The 17,153-nt window shown below is 38.8% G+C and overlaps 1 protein-coding gene across 7 annotated transcripts in view; it reads left to right on the top strand.

Annotated features, from left to right (window-relative positions):
• Positions 1-1,448: 1,448 nt before the first annotated feature.
• NR2C1 (nuclear receptor subfamily 2 group C member 1) overlaps positions 1,449-17,153 on the top strand; it is a 46,022-nt gene continuing 30,317 nt past the window's right edge. For 2 of the 7 annotated variants that reach the window (XR_004483124.2, XM_033427711.2), the window contains exons 1-7: positions 1,449-1,692; positions 5,913-5,985; positions 9,817-10,047; positions 13,078-13,159; positions 14,357-14,536; positions 15,582-15,729; positions 15,830-15,920. Coding sequence is in view for 6 of the 7 variants with exons in the window: in XM_033427711.2 (XP_033283602.1) it covers positions 5,932-5,985; positions 9,817-10,047; positions 13,078-13,159; positions 14,357-14,536; positions 15,582-15,729; positions 15,830-15,920 (786 nt within the window). In the remaining variant the exon portion in view is untranslated. Of the gene's footprint in view, positions 1,693-2,064; positions 2,635-5,912; positions 5,986-9,816; positions 10,048-13,077; positions 13,160-14,356; positions 14,537-15,581; positions 15,730-15,829; positions 15,921-17,153 lie in introns of all 7 variants that reach the window. The other 5 variants (XM_033427709.2, XM_033427710.2, XM_049695029.1 and 2 more) reach the window with 4 other exon arrangements.

The raw sequence follows: 17,153 nt of genomic DNA, 5'->3' as shown, positions 1-17,153 counted from the left end.
GTACGCAGGCCTCTCACCGTTGTGGCCTCTCCCGTTGCGGAGCACAGGCTCCGGACGCGCAGGCTCGGCGGCCACGGCTCATGGGCCCAGCCGCTCCGCGGCATGTGGGATCCTCCTGGACCGGGGCACGAACCCGTGTCCCCTGCACCAGCAGGCGGACTCTCAACCACTGTGCCACCAGGGAAGACCCTAAACCATAATTTTTTATAGTTTAAAAAATTTAAAGATGAACCACACTGACCATGAACCATATATTCAAAGATGAACCACACTGACCATGAACCACACATTCAAAGATGAACCACACTGACCTGTTTTCCTGAATCATAATTAGGGGAAGCTCTTTCTCACCCACAAAAGATACTCCCCAAATGGCATATTAGGCACTAAGAATAGAGGAAAGGTCTCAGATTGCCTTTTCCCATTGGACCTATAGCTTTTGTCTTTGGGACACACTTAACGATTTGATCCCAAATTTGGGTGGACGGAGGAGGGGCTGCCTTAAAACCACCAAACACACGACAAACGGTACTAAAAGGAACAGGGAGACTTCCAGAGAATGAGGCATAGAGCATATTTTTACTTGTTAGCGGTTTCTGCTTGCCCCTTTTCTTTGTCCAGCCGCCTAGTTCCAGAGGGAAATGAGAGAGGAGATGTTCTCCTTACCAGTGCACTTTTGTTTTCCCTGACTTGGGTTTCTGGCCTGAATCCGTGACTGCTTTTCTAGTGCCAATCAAAACTAAAAGACATTTTGAGGACCCCCTTCTCTTAACATCTAAACCACACAGTGCTTTGCACACAGGGCAGCCCTGGCTGCCACACCTCGGTGCCTCAGGAGCCACTATCAGAACGTGAAGTTCCATCAATGCCTCATTTCTCGAATCTTCATTGACCATTAGGCACTGTCCTATAAGCTTGGGAATACACCGCTGAATGAAACAGACTAAAGTCAGTCTTCGGAAGCTTTCATTCTAAGTGATATTAAATTCTAGCTCCATTTAGCCCTTATGCTTATTTACTCACAAGACTTTATAAGTAAAACTTAGCCTTACTATAGAGGACTATGCCCCCGCTTGTTTTATTTAAGGTTATTTAAAATACTTTATCGGGATCTACCCAGTTTTGTTAGTCCTCTAATAAGCCGTTTAGTCCAAGCTAAGAGCCTGAAACAGAGCCCACTTCACCACAAATTAGAAACCGAACTGTCTAAAACTGATTGGGTTATCTATCCTGGCTCAAATCTGAACAGTCTCAAAACTTCGTTTAACGACCGCCTTTTGCAAACGGAACGCTAAGGCCACGCGGCTTCTCGAAGTCCCACATAGGGACGCGCAGCTGCGGCAAAGCATTCTCCCTCCCATCCGATAGGGGACAGTCGACCTCCACAGGCTGGGTTCTCTCATCCCTCTACTCGGGGAACGTCACTACCTCCTCTCGCCGCCTCTCCACTGCACTCGTGCGCAGGCGCGGACGGGAGCGCGCACCGAGGAGCTGAGGGAGGGGTCACGAACTCTGACCCCCCCCCAAATACCCAAACCCAGAAAGCTCCCTGCCCCCATTTTTTTGGCCCTCCCGCCTTCAGCTTTCTCCAACCTGTCTCTTCCTGGAGCCCCCCCCCCGCCGCCCAGCAGCAGCTGCAGCGGGGCTGTCGTCTACGCCCGGCGAAGGACGTAGCTCGGCGGAGAAGCGCCGGTAAGAAGGGACGGGTGAGGAGAAAAGCGGCTGCAGCGGCGCCCGGAGCGGGTACCGTGGGGAGGTCCCTTCCTCCCAGGTGCCAACGGACGCGCCCCCAGCGTTCCCAACAGCCTGCGGCTTCGGCCGGCGGAACCCGCCCTCCGGCAGTGCCGCGGCGCGCTGCTCGGGGCGGGCTGGGAGCGCAGAGAGCGGCCGCAGCAGCGGGACCGAGTGCCCGGGGCTCCGAGAGAGGCCGAGGCCGGAGCCGGAGCTCGGCGCGGGGCCGGGAGCCCGGATAGGGGCTGGGGCGGCGGGCGCGAGAGGGAGTCCCCGAGCGGCTCGGCGCGCACTGCAGCCTCTCCCGCGGCGTCTCTGACCTTTCACCTACAGGAAAAGCTTCCGTCTCGGCGGCGCTGCCGCTTCCCCCGCCTGAGGAAGCCGCGCGCCGCCCCCGGGCCCGGGGCGCCGCTTGGGCTCGAGCGCCGGCGGGATGCTGAGAGGCCGGCCTGGCTGCGAGTGGTCGCGAGCCGAGGCCCGGATCCCTTTCACCGCGAGCCTCTGGCTAGTACTCGTGCTTACACAGGACGGACGGAATAATGCTCTCAACTTTCACGACCGACGGGGGCGGGAGTGGCCGCTGCCTTTGGACCTGTATCTTTTGAGAAATAAAATGGAACGGCCAAGGGTCCTCAGTGCAGTGGGCATGTCCAAGCTTCCAGAAGCTCTTTTGTTAAGAAACTGTACCTCCGACTCCAGCAGATGCCGTTTTACGAATGACAAATGTTGCCAAACCTGTCTCGTAACGTTCACTAAATACGTCAGCTGTTTAAAAAATAATAATAATAACTGGAAAGGAAAAGCAAAAAGACTTGAAATTAAGCCCTTTAGGGGTTTTGTGCCTCCGGAACTTGTAAATAGGCCTTCGACTTTGGAGGGATTTTGAACAGTGACTGCTCTGCGGTTGGTTGATACACAATGATTGATTTTAGATTTTGCTTGTGTGTCAATTTGGTAGATCTAAAGGAGATATTTCTATTTATTCTTATTAAAAAGTAGATCGCATAAAATGTAATTTCATCATTCTTTGTAGGGACATCTCAGTCTTTTTTTAGGAAATCAAAGGCAGCAGACATTCCCAGAATATCTACTGTTTGTATGTCTGCTACACAAAATATAATTCCTACTCCTGGGGAATAGAAAAGACAAAAGAAACCGCGTATGATAAAGGATTAACAGTATATGTAATCATGTAACTTTTAAAAGTCATATAGGACCCTCTGCACCCTCTTAAAATTTTTTATGAAGGCCATGGACTCTCGCTAGAAAAATGCACCTTCCCATAAAATTTTGCATACAGTATTAGAAGTAAACAGAAGTTTGTTCTTGAGGCCTTGTTAACAGCCTTAGTATACACAATAAATGCTGTACTCATCTAGAAAGATTGGATTAAAAACAAAAAAAAATTAGAAGTGAGTTTTAAAGGTGGGAAACTTAAATGAGGGAAGAGGAGCTTGGCACTGTATATTGGGGAATAAACAACATTCCAGTTGTCCTAAACAGAGGCCCCTCTGGGACTGGTAGGAGATAAAATGAGAAGATGAGGAAATCAGACTATAAAGGAATGCTGCTTTGTGTCTGCAGTGGCAGGCATGTTATAGGGGCTTAGTAAATACTGAAAAAATACCAGGAGAAGGGCTGAAACTTTATTCTTTGACCATTAAAGAGACATTGGTACTTCTGAAACAGGAGACTGAGGATGCGTTTCAGTTCTGTAAGCATCCTGAGATCTTGCTATTTGTCAAAGGTGCTGACACAAAGTTGATTCTTGCCTTCTAGGGGCTTTTCATATGCACAGTTTGTATATATTAAATAATCATCCAGGAAAGTCAGTTCTGGGAGTAGCTGAAATTTGTTGCCTGTTTCACCCCACCAAAATATAAATTTTACAAGGGGACGTTTGTTTTAATACTCCCTGCTCAATCCCTAACATTTAGAAAAATGCCTGGCTCATAGTAAGCACTCAACAAGTATTTGTTGAATGGAAGAATATTGAATGAATTATTGGATCAATGAGTATGAACATTTTTAAGGCACTTCATAGACATAGGCAAATTTCTTTCTAGAAATATAACAATTTATACTTACATCAACAATATGTAAAGAATGCTCATTTTTCCTCAGTTTTTTGAGTTAAATTTCGTCTTGGAAAACAAACATGTTGATCTAGTGATTCCATAGCATTCATGGTAGAGAAGCCATTAGCAAAGACATGGAAACACGAAGCAACATGGTAAATTCAAGGATACAAGTAGTGCATATGGCTAGAATGTAAGGTTTAACAAATGACACATCACGTCCATGGGCTTCCCTGGTGGCACAGTGGTTAAGAATCCACCTGCCAATGCAGAGGACACGGGTTCAAGCCCTGGTCCGGGAAGATCCCACATGCCATGGAGCAACTAAGCCCGTGCACCACAACTACTGAGCCTGCGCTCTAGAGCCTGCGAGCCACAACTACTGAGCCCGCGCGCCTAGAGCCTGTGCTCTGCAACAAGAGAAGCCACCGCAGTGAGAAGCCCGTGCACCGCAAGGAAGCATAGCCCCTGCTCGACGCAACTAGAGAAAGCCTGCACAGCAACGAAGACCCAACAGAGCCATAAATAAATAAACAAACAAATACATAAATGGACACCTCATGTCCTATAGTTAAAGGAAAGGCTTTGAAGAATATTAAGAGCTAAAATTTTATTAAATATATATGTTAGAGCAATCTGACAGCACAATATTAAAGTAGCATTTGGGTGAACATTAATGGACTTTGAGGTCAGGAAACTGGGAGAATGGCAGGAAAGGGACAACAATCAGTGTCAGATCATCAATGAGTAATGAAATTGGAACAGAAATGAATGAATGACAATAAAAGTCACTAAAAACTGTAGTGTAACTGGCTTAAATGAATCTCAGAGGAAGAGTTTTTCTTGTGGGAGAAAATATGCGGCCTTGTTCAGAAGACTGCAACATTAGCAGTGTCCTTGAGATCCACATACAGCACAAGCCAGGAATAGAGATGGAGTTATCCAGAAGAGATCTGTTAAGGACTCTCTTGTCTGATGGCTTGGACCCCCATGAACTGCATGGGAGGCAGCAAGACTTCTGGGAATTTCATGCCAGCAGAAATGCTGCCATCTTGGACTGAAGGGGACAGAGATGGGATGAAATGAATGAAGGCTATTGGATTTCTGGGACTCTACTGGATGGGCAATAGAGCCATTCAGTTTTGAACATGTGTTATCCTTCAAGAAAAGGGAAGAATGACCCCCCAAAGATGGGTCAGAGTTTGGGAGAGCTGCCACTGCCATCATGGACCCAGAGCACACAGACCTGGGAAGTAACTGTCTCCTTGGTTGGTTCCAGAGAGGTTGAGGGCACTACTTTTCAATCTAGTGAGAGAGAGTTGAGTAATTAATCTAAATATTGTGTATTGCTTTTAGAACAAGTAATTGAAGGATTTAAGGTTTTAAAAGTAATTGAAAGAAATAATTCAGACAATTTGGCAATTAATATTAATTATAATTACAGAATATTAGTGAATTTATCATAGTATATAATATGATAAAGTCAGAAATAATTTTTGTATTCTTGACTACCTGATACAGAGAAAATGCAAAAGCCGAAGTCAACCCATTAATCTTACTGGCTCTCAAATCCATTTGAAGACAGTTTTACATTAAAATTCAAATTAATAGAACAAGGAAGAACAATTACAAAATTCTAGAGAAATCTAGCCCTCTGAATGAATGCAGTTATTTTGTCGGCGTTTACAATATACTGCTTTAAAAGTGTGTTAAATGACTACAAGGATGTGGTTTTTTTTTACAGGCTGGGTTGCCCTTATTCAGTTAATAAACTACTCCTAATCTATATCAGGTCTGCAGCTTAGGCGTCAGTATCTTTGAAAAGTGAAATTGTTTGGTATTGAATAGTTTGGGTTTTTTTAATAGACGTTTTCAGAATTTATAAAAGCACAGTGAATAGTTTTATGAACGCTGTATAAACTTTAGCAGTCTTCAGTAATTGTCAGCACATGGCCATTCTTGTTTTGTTTATTCCTTCTCACCCCCACCCACACAGCTGGATTATTTTGAAGCAAATCCTAACATATAATTCCATTTTTAAATTCTTCAGTAAATACGTTTTATGGGTATAATTGTAAAAAAGCATCTTTTTACTTTTGGCAGGACACTTGGCAATTAAATCATGGCAACCATAGAAGAAATTGCACATCAAATTATTGAACAACAGATGGGAGAGGTATGTCTAGTTTACCGTTCATTCACTGCTTCACCAAACTTACTTATACCAAGTGTAGTATATGCTAGGGTTTGGTGGTACAGAGATAAAAGATACCCTTGAATTTAAGTGCACTTTGATCAAGTAAATCCGAAAGAGAAAAACAAATACTGTATGCTAACATATATATATATGGAATCTAAAAAAAAAAAAAAAATGGTTCTGAGGAACCTAGGGACGGGACAGGAACAAAGACGCAGACGTAGAGAATGGACTTGACATGGAGAGGGGGAAGGGTAAGCTGGGACGAAGTGAGAGAGTGACATTGACATATATACACTACCAAATGTAAAATAGATAGCTGGTGGGAAGCAGCCGCATAGCACAGGGAGATCAGCTCCGTGCTTTGTGACCACGTAGAGGGGTGGGATAGGGAGGGTGGGAGGGAGACGCAAGAGGGAGGGGATATGGGGATATGTATACGTATAGCTGATTCACTTTGTTATACAGAAACTAACACAGCAAGGTAAAGCAATTATACTCCAATAAAGATGTTAAAAAAAAAACTAAAAATAAAAAGTTCGCTTTGATCTAGTGAGAGACAGTTGAATAATTGGACAATCATAATAGGATATGGTAAGTGCTGTGATAATTCTATAGGGTGTTATGGGAGCACAGAAGAAAAACAACTAATGAAGAGTTGTGGTAGAGTGAGGATCTAGCCAGGGAATGTTTCTGACAGGTGTGGAATCTGAGGTTTAATAGACCAGTAGAAGGACATCCATGTCAATAGATAGGTCTTCATTTTTTTTTAAAGTTATGTCCTAGTAAGAGGTACCATAATCTAAAGGTTTACAAAGTATCATCTAGGAACTCTTTCAGAGAGTCAGCAAGGTCAAAACCATTCTCATAATAATACTAAAATGTTACAGTATTTGCCTTTTCACTATCATTCTGTCACAAGTATATGGTGCAGTTTTCCAGAGGCTGCATGTCATGTGATATTGTATGATGAAATATGTCAACATTTAAAAGGTGTACATAACTCACTGAACCAGTGTTTCCCAAATGACCAATGCACGATGTTACACAATCACTCATGAGTAAAGGATTTACATTGCCGGATAGATTTTAATATATAGTTTCTGATTCCACATTGCAACTAACCTCTAAAAAAGCTATCACTTGTCAAGTTTTGGTGTCATATTAAAGAACAGTTTACACAGTTTGAAGAAACAGTTAAGATATTCTTCCCTCTTTTACCTAGTAAATGTAAGGCTTGATTTTCTTTATATATTTTAACCAAAACAACATATTGCAGCAGATTGAATGCCCAGGTAGGTATGAGAATCTAGCTTCTATTAAGCCAGATATTAAAGCAGTTTGCAAAAATGTAAATCATTGCCACTCTTCCCATTGATTTTTCTTTTGTTTGGAAAATTATTTATTTTTCATTAAATATGTTACTTATGTTAACATTTAATGGGTTGTTTTATTTATTTTTTAAATAAATTTATTTTATTATTTATTTTTGGCTGCATTGGGTCGGTCTTTGTTGTTGCATGCGGACTTTCTCCAGTTGCAGGAAGCAGGGCTACTCTTCATTGTGGTGTGTGTGCTTCTCATTGCAGTGGCTTCTCTTGTTGCGGAGCACGGGCTCTAGGTGTGCGGGCTCCAGTAGTTGTGGCTCACGAGCTTAGTTGCTCTGCGGCATGTGGGATCTTCCCAGACCAGGGCTCGAACCCGTGTCCCCTGCATTGGCAGCCGGATTCTTAACCGCTGTGCCACCAGGGAAGTCCCTGGGTTATTTTTAAATGAATTAATAAATATTAAAAATATTTTTCTATTTGAATTTGTAATACGGTAAATATCAATAGATACAACCTACATAAACAGAAGTTCTTTGGGCTCTCAGTGACTTTTTTTTTTTTGGTGTGTAAAGGGGTCCTGAGACCTGAGAACTATTTCCATAATCTATTTTTTTTCCCCATAATCTATTTACTGGTCCTTATTGAAGGCCATTTGGATTGCTTCAGTTTCCAATTATAATTATTATGCTGCAGTAAACATACTTTTACCCATCTAAGCAAAGGGTTTCAACCCAATAACAGTTGGACCCTGCATGTACCTGATGCTTGTCTCTAAAAAATAACTGTGAGCCATTAGATTTTTATTCAGTTTACAATGGATATTTCTGATAGAAATATTCTAAAATAAAATTTACAACAACATAAACTTTACATGATAAAATTATAGATGAACTGATTCAAAGTCACATCTTATAGTTATTGAAAATTGCAGAAATTGTGAGAGAGGAAGATGGAGACTAGACTTGGTAGAAATAACCTATGCAAAATAAAATTGACAACAGTTAAAACTGCAGCCAGAAAAACAGGATATGGTAGAAATAATGGTCGACAAAGGAAACTCAAATTGGCAGCAGCCATAATCAATAGCGTCTGCTCTAGAGAGTAACTGATTAGTGATTCAGAACTTTGCTGTAAATTTTGCATAGAAAATAGTCTTGATGAAAATAATTTCAGAGAAATAGAAAAAAATTGGAAACCAGCTTTGCCATTTTAAAATTGAATCAAGGAATTTAATTGGCTTAATGAGTTTATTCTGTAAAATATTTGCCTAGCAACAACAAAAACCGTCAATGCTAGGCTGTTCTTTTTGTTCATGAACTTGCTCTTCCCCAGACTACTCCATCTCAGTAGATGGCAATTCTGTCCTCCCAGTTGGTCAGGCCAAAATTTTATAGTCATCCTCGACTCTTCTTTCCTCATATTCCACTTCCAATCCATCAACATATCTTGTCAGCTCTCCCTTATAAAATATCCCAGATTTAATCATTTTTCACCACTAGCATGGCTGCTACCCTGATCTCAGCCTATATCTCTGCCCATGTACGATACCCAAGTGCTGCCAGTATCTGTGCAATAGCATCCTATCTGGTCTCCCTTAATTCTGTTCTTGAACATTCATAGTCTGGTCTTTGCACTAAATCTAGAATGATCCTATCTGCAAAAGATCCTGCCACTTCTCTTCTCTGTAAACCCTTCAGTGGATGGATCTCCATGTCATCCAGTAGGAAATCAGTCATTTTATGGCCTACAAAGTCCTATTCAGTCTGGCCCCTTTTGTCTCTCAGATCCCACCTCCTACCATAAATCTCTCTCTCCCATTCTATTTCACTCACACAGCTCTCGGTGTGCTCTTGCCTCAGATGTATGGAACACACTCTTCCTGCCCCACAGGCTGCTGCTTCTACCTGGGATGCACTTCCCCTAGCTAGTTCTAAGCCTTGGTCTGCTACTTCACTCAGGTCTGTGCAAAAATGTCATCTCCTCATCACTGTCATTCCATCAATGACTCTCACCTTATTCTGCTTTATTTTACTTTGTAGCACTAATACCACCTGACAATATTATTTACTTATTTGGTTTTTATCTGCCTTTCCTCACTAAAATAAAAGCTTTATGAGAATAAAAATTTTGTTTTGTTTATTGCTGTATCCAAGGACTCAGAACAGTGATTGGCAAATAGAATGTACCCAATATATGTTTGTGTAAATGGAAGGGGAAAAGGAGAGGAAGGGAAGGAATCAAAATAGTGAGATCCATGTGTTCTTACTATTGTAGCTTTATTTGCACATTTGTTTATTTCTGTAGGATAGGATGTCGAATTAGAATTGGTAGATTTAATGGTGTGTGTATGTGTATTATATTGAACATATGTATATAATAGTATGCTTTTCTAGTCTAGCTTTGTCTCAAGGTATGAGAAAATTGTGCTTAGAGAAGAAAAAAGATTAAGTTGACTTGATTACTAATGACATGATTGTGTTAGATTGTTACAGAGCAGCAGACTGGCCAGAAAATCCAGATTGTGACAGCACTTGATCATAATACCCAAGGCAAACAGTTCATTCTGACAAATCACAGTGGCTCTACTCCAAGCAAAGTCATTCTGGCCAGGCAAGATTCTACTCCAGGAAAAGTTTTCCTCACAACCCCAGATGCAACAGGTGTCAACCAGTTTATTTTTACAACTCCTGATTTGTCTGCACAACACCTCCAGGTAAATAACTAGAGTTTCTTTTTATCTTACCCTTGAAAAACATAAAAAGCATATCATAAGTGTAAGTCCTGACATTAAGACTTTATGTCCTGCATGTTCAATAGGAAAAAATCTTGCATAAAATTATGTGCTGCCCTTGCCTATGAGCCACTATTCTTTTCCTCAAACATCCTCACACCCATATATTTTGGTGGGTTTTTAGTGGCTCACAGTAAGAGCCAATCTGGCTAGTTTGGGCAGGAAAGGATTTAGCAAAGAATGTAGAGAGCTCAAAGAACTGTTAGAAAGGCTGAAGAAACACTTGTAGGTCAGGTTTCCAAGAATAACTACTGGAACATGCTTCAGAACTTCTTCTAAGTGACCTTCTGCATCTGCACAGTTAGGAAACTTCCAAATCAGGAGCATCTATAGAATTCTGTAGCTGCAGTTTCCAGGACCAAGATGCCTGTGCCTTGAACAAGCAGCTGCCAAATCAAGAAGTTGATATTCTAGCTGCCAGCTTTGTCACTTTTGCTTCCTCTTTTGTCAATCAACTACGTCTTCATTGATGTAGCAAGCAGTCTATCATGGTTATGCAGCTGTTTTTACCACTGGTTGCTATGTTTGAATACAAATACAATGAACCCTTAAGTTTGCCTCCAGAGACTTTGAGGAGAATGAATGCCAACTTAAAATTGGGTTCTGTATTTTGTGATGAAAACACTGATCAAAGAAAATCCCTTTTAGGATTGAAAAACTCCAAATACATAAGATACAAAATTATGCCTATATATCCTGATTGGTTCTATTATTCTTCCAATTACATAATTTGTATTATTTTTAGAAACAGCTACGGTAGAAAATGGATAGGATATATAAAGTTATCTTATCAGAAAGACGGAAGTCACTAAAAAAATGTATAACATTATCCATACCTTAATTTCTTTATTTTCTTAATTAACAGACTTGATTTTTTTTTTAGAACAGTTTTGTGTTTACAGAAATATTGAGCATTTAGTATAGAGAGTTCCCATATAATCTCCGAACACACAGTTTCTCATATTATTAATATTCTACATTAGTGTGATACAATTGTTATAATTAATGAACTAGTAGTATTTATACATCAACTGCAGTCCATAGCTTTCCCTAATTTTTACTTAATATCCTTTTTTGTTCCAGGATACCATACTACATTTGTCATGTTTTCTTAGACTCTTCTTAGCTGTGACAGTTTCTCACACTTTCCTTGTATTTGATGATTTTGACAGTTTTGAAGTATAATGGTCAGGTATATTATAGGTTGCCCCATTGTGGGACTTTGATATTCTTTTTTTTTTTTCATGGTTAGACTGGGGTTGTGGGTTTTGGGGAGGAGGATCACAGAGGTTAAGTGCCATTCTCATCATATCATATCAGGGGTACTTACTATCATCATGTTTTATGACTGGTGACATTACCTGGCTTAAGAGGTGATATAAGATTTCTTCACTCTAAAGTTACTCTTTTTCAAAAGACTTTCTCTATTTAAAAATTAAGATGATATTGGTACTTTGCCTACGTTATGGATCATCTCTGAGAGCAATGAAAGAGAAACCAGGTATAGGATAGAATCTCCTGGACCAAAAAGATTTGATTTCTGGTCTGGTGACCAAGATGGGATGTGGGCAAGCCCATTAACCTCTCAGTGTCTCTTCCACCCTTAGGAATAATAGCAGATAAAATATTAGCACCATTTGCAATAGATATGCTGTTAAAGAAAAGAGTGATACTTGTCATAGATGCTTTCAAAGGACATCTAATACCAGAAATTGTTCATTTATTTGTTTAAGTTTTCATTGAAGACTGATTTTTATGGTGATATAAGAAGAAATGATGCCACTATAACATAGTAAGGGACTGCTATTTTATTTTATTTTTAAATTTTTTTTGGCTGTGCCACTTGGCTTGCAGGACCTTAGTTCCCCTACCCAGGGATTGAACCCGCACGCTTGGCAGTGAAAGTGCGGAGTCATAACCATTAGACTGCCAGGGAATTCCCTGGGACAGGTATTTTAATGACTGTTTAAAGTTTTTAAAATCAGAATTATTCCTGAAGGCATTCACACCCCTAAGAGAAGAAAAAGAGTCAAAGTAGAGGTTTATTTTGTGGGCTGTTTTAAAGCAGGGGAAGATGTTTACTAAATGACGCATTTTTTGGCTTGAATTTAATTTGTTCACATTTCAAAAGATTGAAAAAAATGACAGAAAGATTGAAGGATAAATCTGAAAGAAGAAACTAGTATTTCTTTGCCAGTATTACATTAGCTGTACCTAGTGATGAGCTCTTAATATAATTTAAAGAGGTTTGGTGATTTGCCCAAGGCCATCCCACCTAGTCCCCACTAACTTGCTGTCATTAACAGACTCCAGAGTCCATGCTCTCAACCTCTACACCTAACTCAAACCTTAGACAGCTCGAAAAGTTTATACCTTTGTATATCAGTCATGTTCCATAGTTATAAGTAAATGCTTTAACATATTTTTTTCTTTATAACTCCTTTTCTATTTAAAAAATTCAGATTTATCTTTTTATGCTGTTATAGCTTATTTTAGTCATGTCATTCCATATGGAAATGTTCTGAGTTATTCAAAGACGAATGTCATGATAGGACTGATAACTGCTGCAGTACTTTAATGTGTTCCATATGAATAATAAATACGTAATGGGTGAGATACAGTAAAAAATGCTCATGTATTTGTGTGTTTAAGACTCTGTTTACTTTAATGAAATTGTTATGGAACAAATTATCATTGAACAAATTAAAAAGGTATTATTTCTGTCTGTGCTTTTTATAACATGGGAGTCTTAATCTATATGTAAAGAAAATTAAGAATACTTTAATCGATGCATGCCTAATAGAGTTCAAAGTTTTAGAATAACTTTTGAAAAAGAAAGCAAAAAGTAAGATTGACTGAATGTTCTTTTAATTTTTTACATGAGAATATTACTAAGTAACAACAAATTATTGTGTTTTTGTTTGTTTGTTTGTTTGGGGGGGTTTTCTTTAGCTCTTAACAGATAATTCTTCCTCCGAACAAGGACCAAATAAGGTTTTTGATCTTTGCGTAGTATGTGGAGACAAAGCATCAGGTAACATTAAAAATAACCTCCTATATGTGTTCTCTTGTTAAAATAACTCTCTCATTACCATGTTTCTTCTACTGAAAGTAAAAAGAAAAAGAAGCAGGTTGTTTTTATGATTCATATTTGTAGCCTATGAAATTTAACTGATTTTTCCCCAGAGCTTTTTATTCTCCTAAAGGTTTTTTATTTCAGTGCAGTTTAATGTGATCTTGCAATGACATAAAATGCATATTTCAAAGAGTTATGAAAGACAGTTTCACTTTTTGAAAGTAAACCGAACATGTGGAAATTTTTCTGAATGTGAAACCAGTTTTGTCAAAGGAATTGCTTAAAAATTAGTTGTGATCCTTAATAACATGTATAATTAGGTTGTTAATCTACCTGTTGAGTCCTGTTCTCATTCCAGGAATACAGAGTAACAGATTATTGAGGTGGAAAGGCTCTGGTTAACCTCTGTGTAATGCTCTGCATAGCTGAGCAGGCACTTCTCCAAGCCTATTTCTAGTACTCAGGGTTATGCCATTTTAGTTCCTTCATGCCAGAAATACACACCCATATTTATTCATATAGATTCACAAGTGCCAGTGGGATAAGTTTAAGGGCCCGGCTTGTTTTCTTTAATCTTTTTTATCTTTTCCATAGCTTCATTAAAAAAAACCTCCACTAGAGCTTTTCCAGGAGTATATTCAGTTTGTTAATAGTTGTGCCAAAGAGATGGTTTGTGAAACGATAGGCTTATCAAAGTATAACAGATTTCTCCAGAAATTTAAAAGTGGAACTCACAATGAGGAAAGATTATTAGATTTCAAATACTAACTGACATTATATTCTTTTTTTGGAGCAAAGTTTTTAGAATAAAATAACTTTTTACAGTATATAACAGAACTATAATTTGTAAGTGATCTCAGAAGTGAAAATAGTTTTTATATCATGGGGTTATGGGTGATTTTGTTTCTTCTCCTTCCCAAATTTTCCATGCCATTGTTAAGATTACTTTACAAAATTTAAAAACTCATACTGTAATATATTTTATCAGAGAATAAGTTTGCGCCATTCTCTGTTTGGTAATTCCTAAAAAAAATTTTTATGTCATATACTTAGAAATCTCAGTTTCATCTCATGTTTAAAGGGAAGAAATGGGCTTATTTCATTTCAGTGCTGAAATATGTGACTTTTGTGTTTTCTTAAACATTTTGTCTTTAGGGCGTCATTATGGAGCAGTAACTTGTGAAGGCTGCAAAGGATTTTTTAAAAGAAGTATCCGAAAAAATTTAGTTTATTCATGTCGAGGATCAAAGGACTGTATTATTAATAAACACCATCGAAATCGTTGTCAATACTGCAGGTTACAAAGATGTATTGCGTTTGGAATGAAACAAGACTGTATGTATTAGCTTTAAAGGAGAGAATACTTTTTAAGAATTCAGGCACACTCTTAGAAGTGTGTTAAAATTAACATGTTAAAATATGTCAAATATATATGGTTTTTAATTTAAAGTTTTCCAACTAGAAATATAGAAATATGTGAATATGTATGTATTTTTTATACATTCAACAAATCTTTATTGAGTGACTATATGCTAGGCATGTATTTTTAGTTTGAACATGGTAATAGATACATGTTTAGTTTTTGATTAAACTGTCAATACTAAAGTGATTAATAAGGTAATGAAAATAGCTAGTATTGAGTTCTCATTATGCTTTACTCTGTGTATAACGTATGAATTAACTTATTTGTTCTCACAGCAAAATTCTCAGTAGATGCTGCTGTTATCCATTTTACATTTGAGTGAACAGAGGAAATTTAGTAACTTGCCCAAGGTCACACAACTAATAAGTGGCAGAACTTGGACTTTAATCTTGGCAGTTTATTTTTTCTCAGAAAATGTATATTTAACAGCTACAGTATACCACCTCCTAAGTATCATGAAATAAAATTGCTATAAAATAAATTAAATATATTACCTCTGTTTTATGAATGAAGACTAAGCAATTGAATTGCTTCTCAAAAGTCTCCCTGCCCTTAACTGAAAAAAGATTTAACTTTGGTCTATTTGTGGTTCTCTATTAGTATTGTTTTCAGTTGGTTAAATATTACTTCATTTTTTAATACTCTTATATAGGTAATTAAAGGACTCCTAACTTCAGGTTTCCTTTTTGACAGTGAGCTTTTAAAAAATAGGAGTTCTACATTTCTGCCACGGCTGGGGCAGGGAGAGGAAAGAGAACAAGAGATGCACATTGGCCAGTTTTACTCTTTTGAAGCAACTTTGTTGAACTTGCAAATAATTTCTAAAGATTGATGGTTATCTTTGGAGTTCAGTTACAGTAACCATGTCTCCCATTAGCAGCATTGCTGACCTAAAGCTTACATTTGTAATTGCCTGTAAATTCTGCATTGTGATATAAGTTTGACACATTTTTGTAGCTGTTCAGTGTGAAAGAAAACCCATTGAAGTATCAAGAGAAAAATCTTCCAACTGTGCCGCTTCAACAGAAAAAATCTACATTCGAAAAGACCTTCGAAGCCCATTAGCTGCAACTCCAACTTTTGTAACAGATAGTGAAACTGCAAGGTATAGTAAAAACAACCAAAAACCACATATATTAAGGAGCTGGTAATTTGTTTTTCTTCCCAGTGAAACTAAGGCTAAAATTTGTACTTATTTGTTACAGGTCAGCAGGACTGTTAGATTCAGGAATGTTTGTGAATATTCATCAGTCTGGCCTAAAAACTGAGTCAACTATGCTGATGACACCAGATAAGGTGTGTTTAGTACAATTAATTTAAAGCTTAAATTTTTTTAAGCTTTTAAAATTTTTTCCTTTTCTCCTCCATCAATTTGGCCAATAGATTTGGTCTTAAATATTCCCTGTTACAAATGGCTTTTTTTTTTTTTAACAAATTATCATCAACGATTTGGTAGTGTCAAATGACAAAACTAAAAGATTTTAGTGATGAGTTTAATGTCCCTTATTTAAGGGAAAACAATCCATGGATTAGCAGATTACAGTGCTCACAAGCAGTGGAACACTCTTCCAGAGGAAATTTAGTCAAGAGTGAGTTTTATAGAGCATTTGAAGCAGCAGTGAGGAAACGGCTTAATTGGCACAGAGGTTGGGGATTCTCTTGTGAATCTATCGAGTCCTGTTGTCTAGAGTAAGGTGAGCTCACTAAAGCTGGAGCAGGAGGATTGTGACTGGTGTATGATAGGTTTCCTTGAAAGGTGTTTCCTTTAAGTGCAAACTGACTTAGGTTTAGGTTTGTGAAGTGGACCAGGTCACTAGAGCAGCCTCCGTTTTGCGAGTCCTGGTAATACAAATTAACTTTATCAGTAGAAATGTTCATTATTCCACTAGAACAATTATAGCTTCAATGTGAAAATGACAAACATTTAAATGTCTTCCAGGTTTCTTTTTTTTAATATATAAATTTATTTATTTTATTTTATTTATTTTATTTTTGGTTGCATTGGGTCTTCACTGCACGCGGGCTTTTCTCTGGTTGTGGTGAGCAGGGGCTACTCTTTGTTGCGGCGTGCAGGCTCCTCATTGTGGTGGCCTCTCTTGTTGCAGAGCATGGGCTCTAGGCGCATGGGCTTTAGTAGTTGTGGCACACGGGCTCAGTAGTTGTGGCTCACGGGCTCTAGAGTGCAGGCTTAGTATTTGTGGCACACGAGCTTAGTTGCTCCGTGGCATGTGGGATCTTCGTGGGCCAGGGATCGAACCCGTGTCCTGTGCATTGGCAGGCAGATTCTTAACCACTGTGCCACCAGGGAAGCCCTCTTCCAGGTTTCTTTCATCTTGAAATAAAAGTCCTCAGAAATAGAAATGTGTAAGTATAAAATTCTTTATATTCCTTTTGTGTTCTCCTACAGATTTTAGTGTTAAAATACTTAAAATATTTCAGGTGAAGAGAAATTCCTAGCACACCTCTCAAAACATTGACTTGAGTCAAAACATGACTTGAGTCATGAGGGTTGCATGAGCTCTCATATTA

Source organism: Orcinus orca, chromosome 11 (assembly GCF_937001465.1).
Source record: "Orcinus orca chromosome 11, mOrcOrc1.1, whole genome shotgun sequence".
Taxonomy (NCBI): Eukaryota; Metazoa; Chordata; class Mammalia; order Artiodactyla; family Delphinidae; genus Orcinus; species Orcinus orca.
The sequence above is the reverse complement of the archived record's forward strand: the minus strand, read 5'-3'. Positions and strand labels throughout refer to the sequence as shown.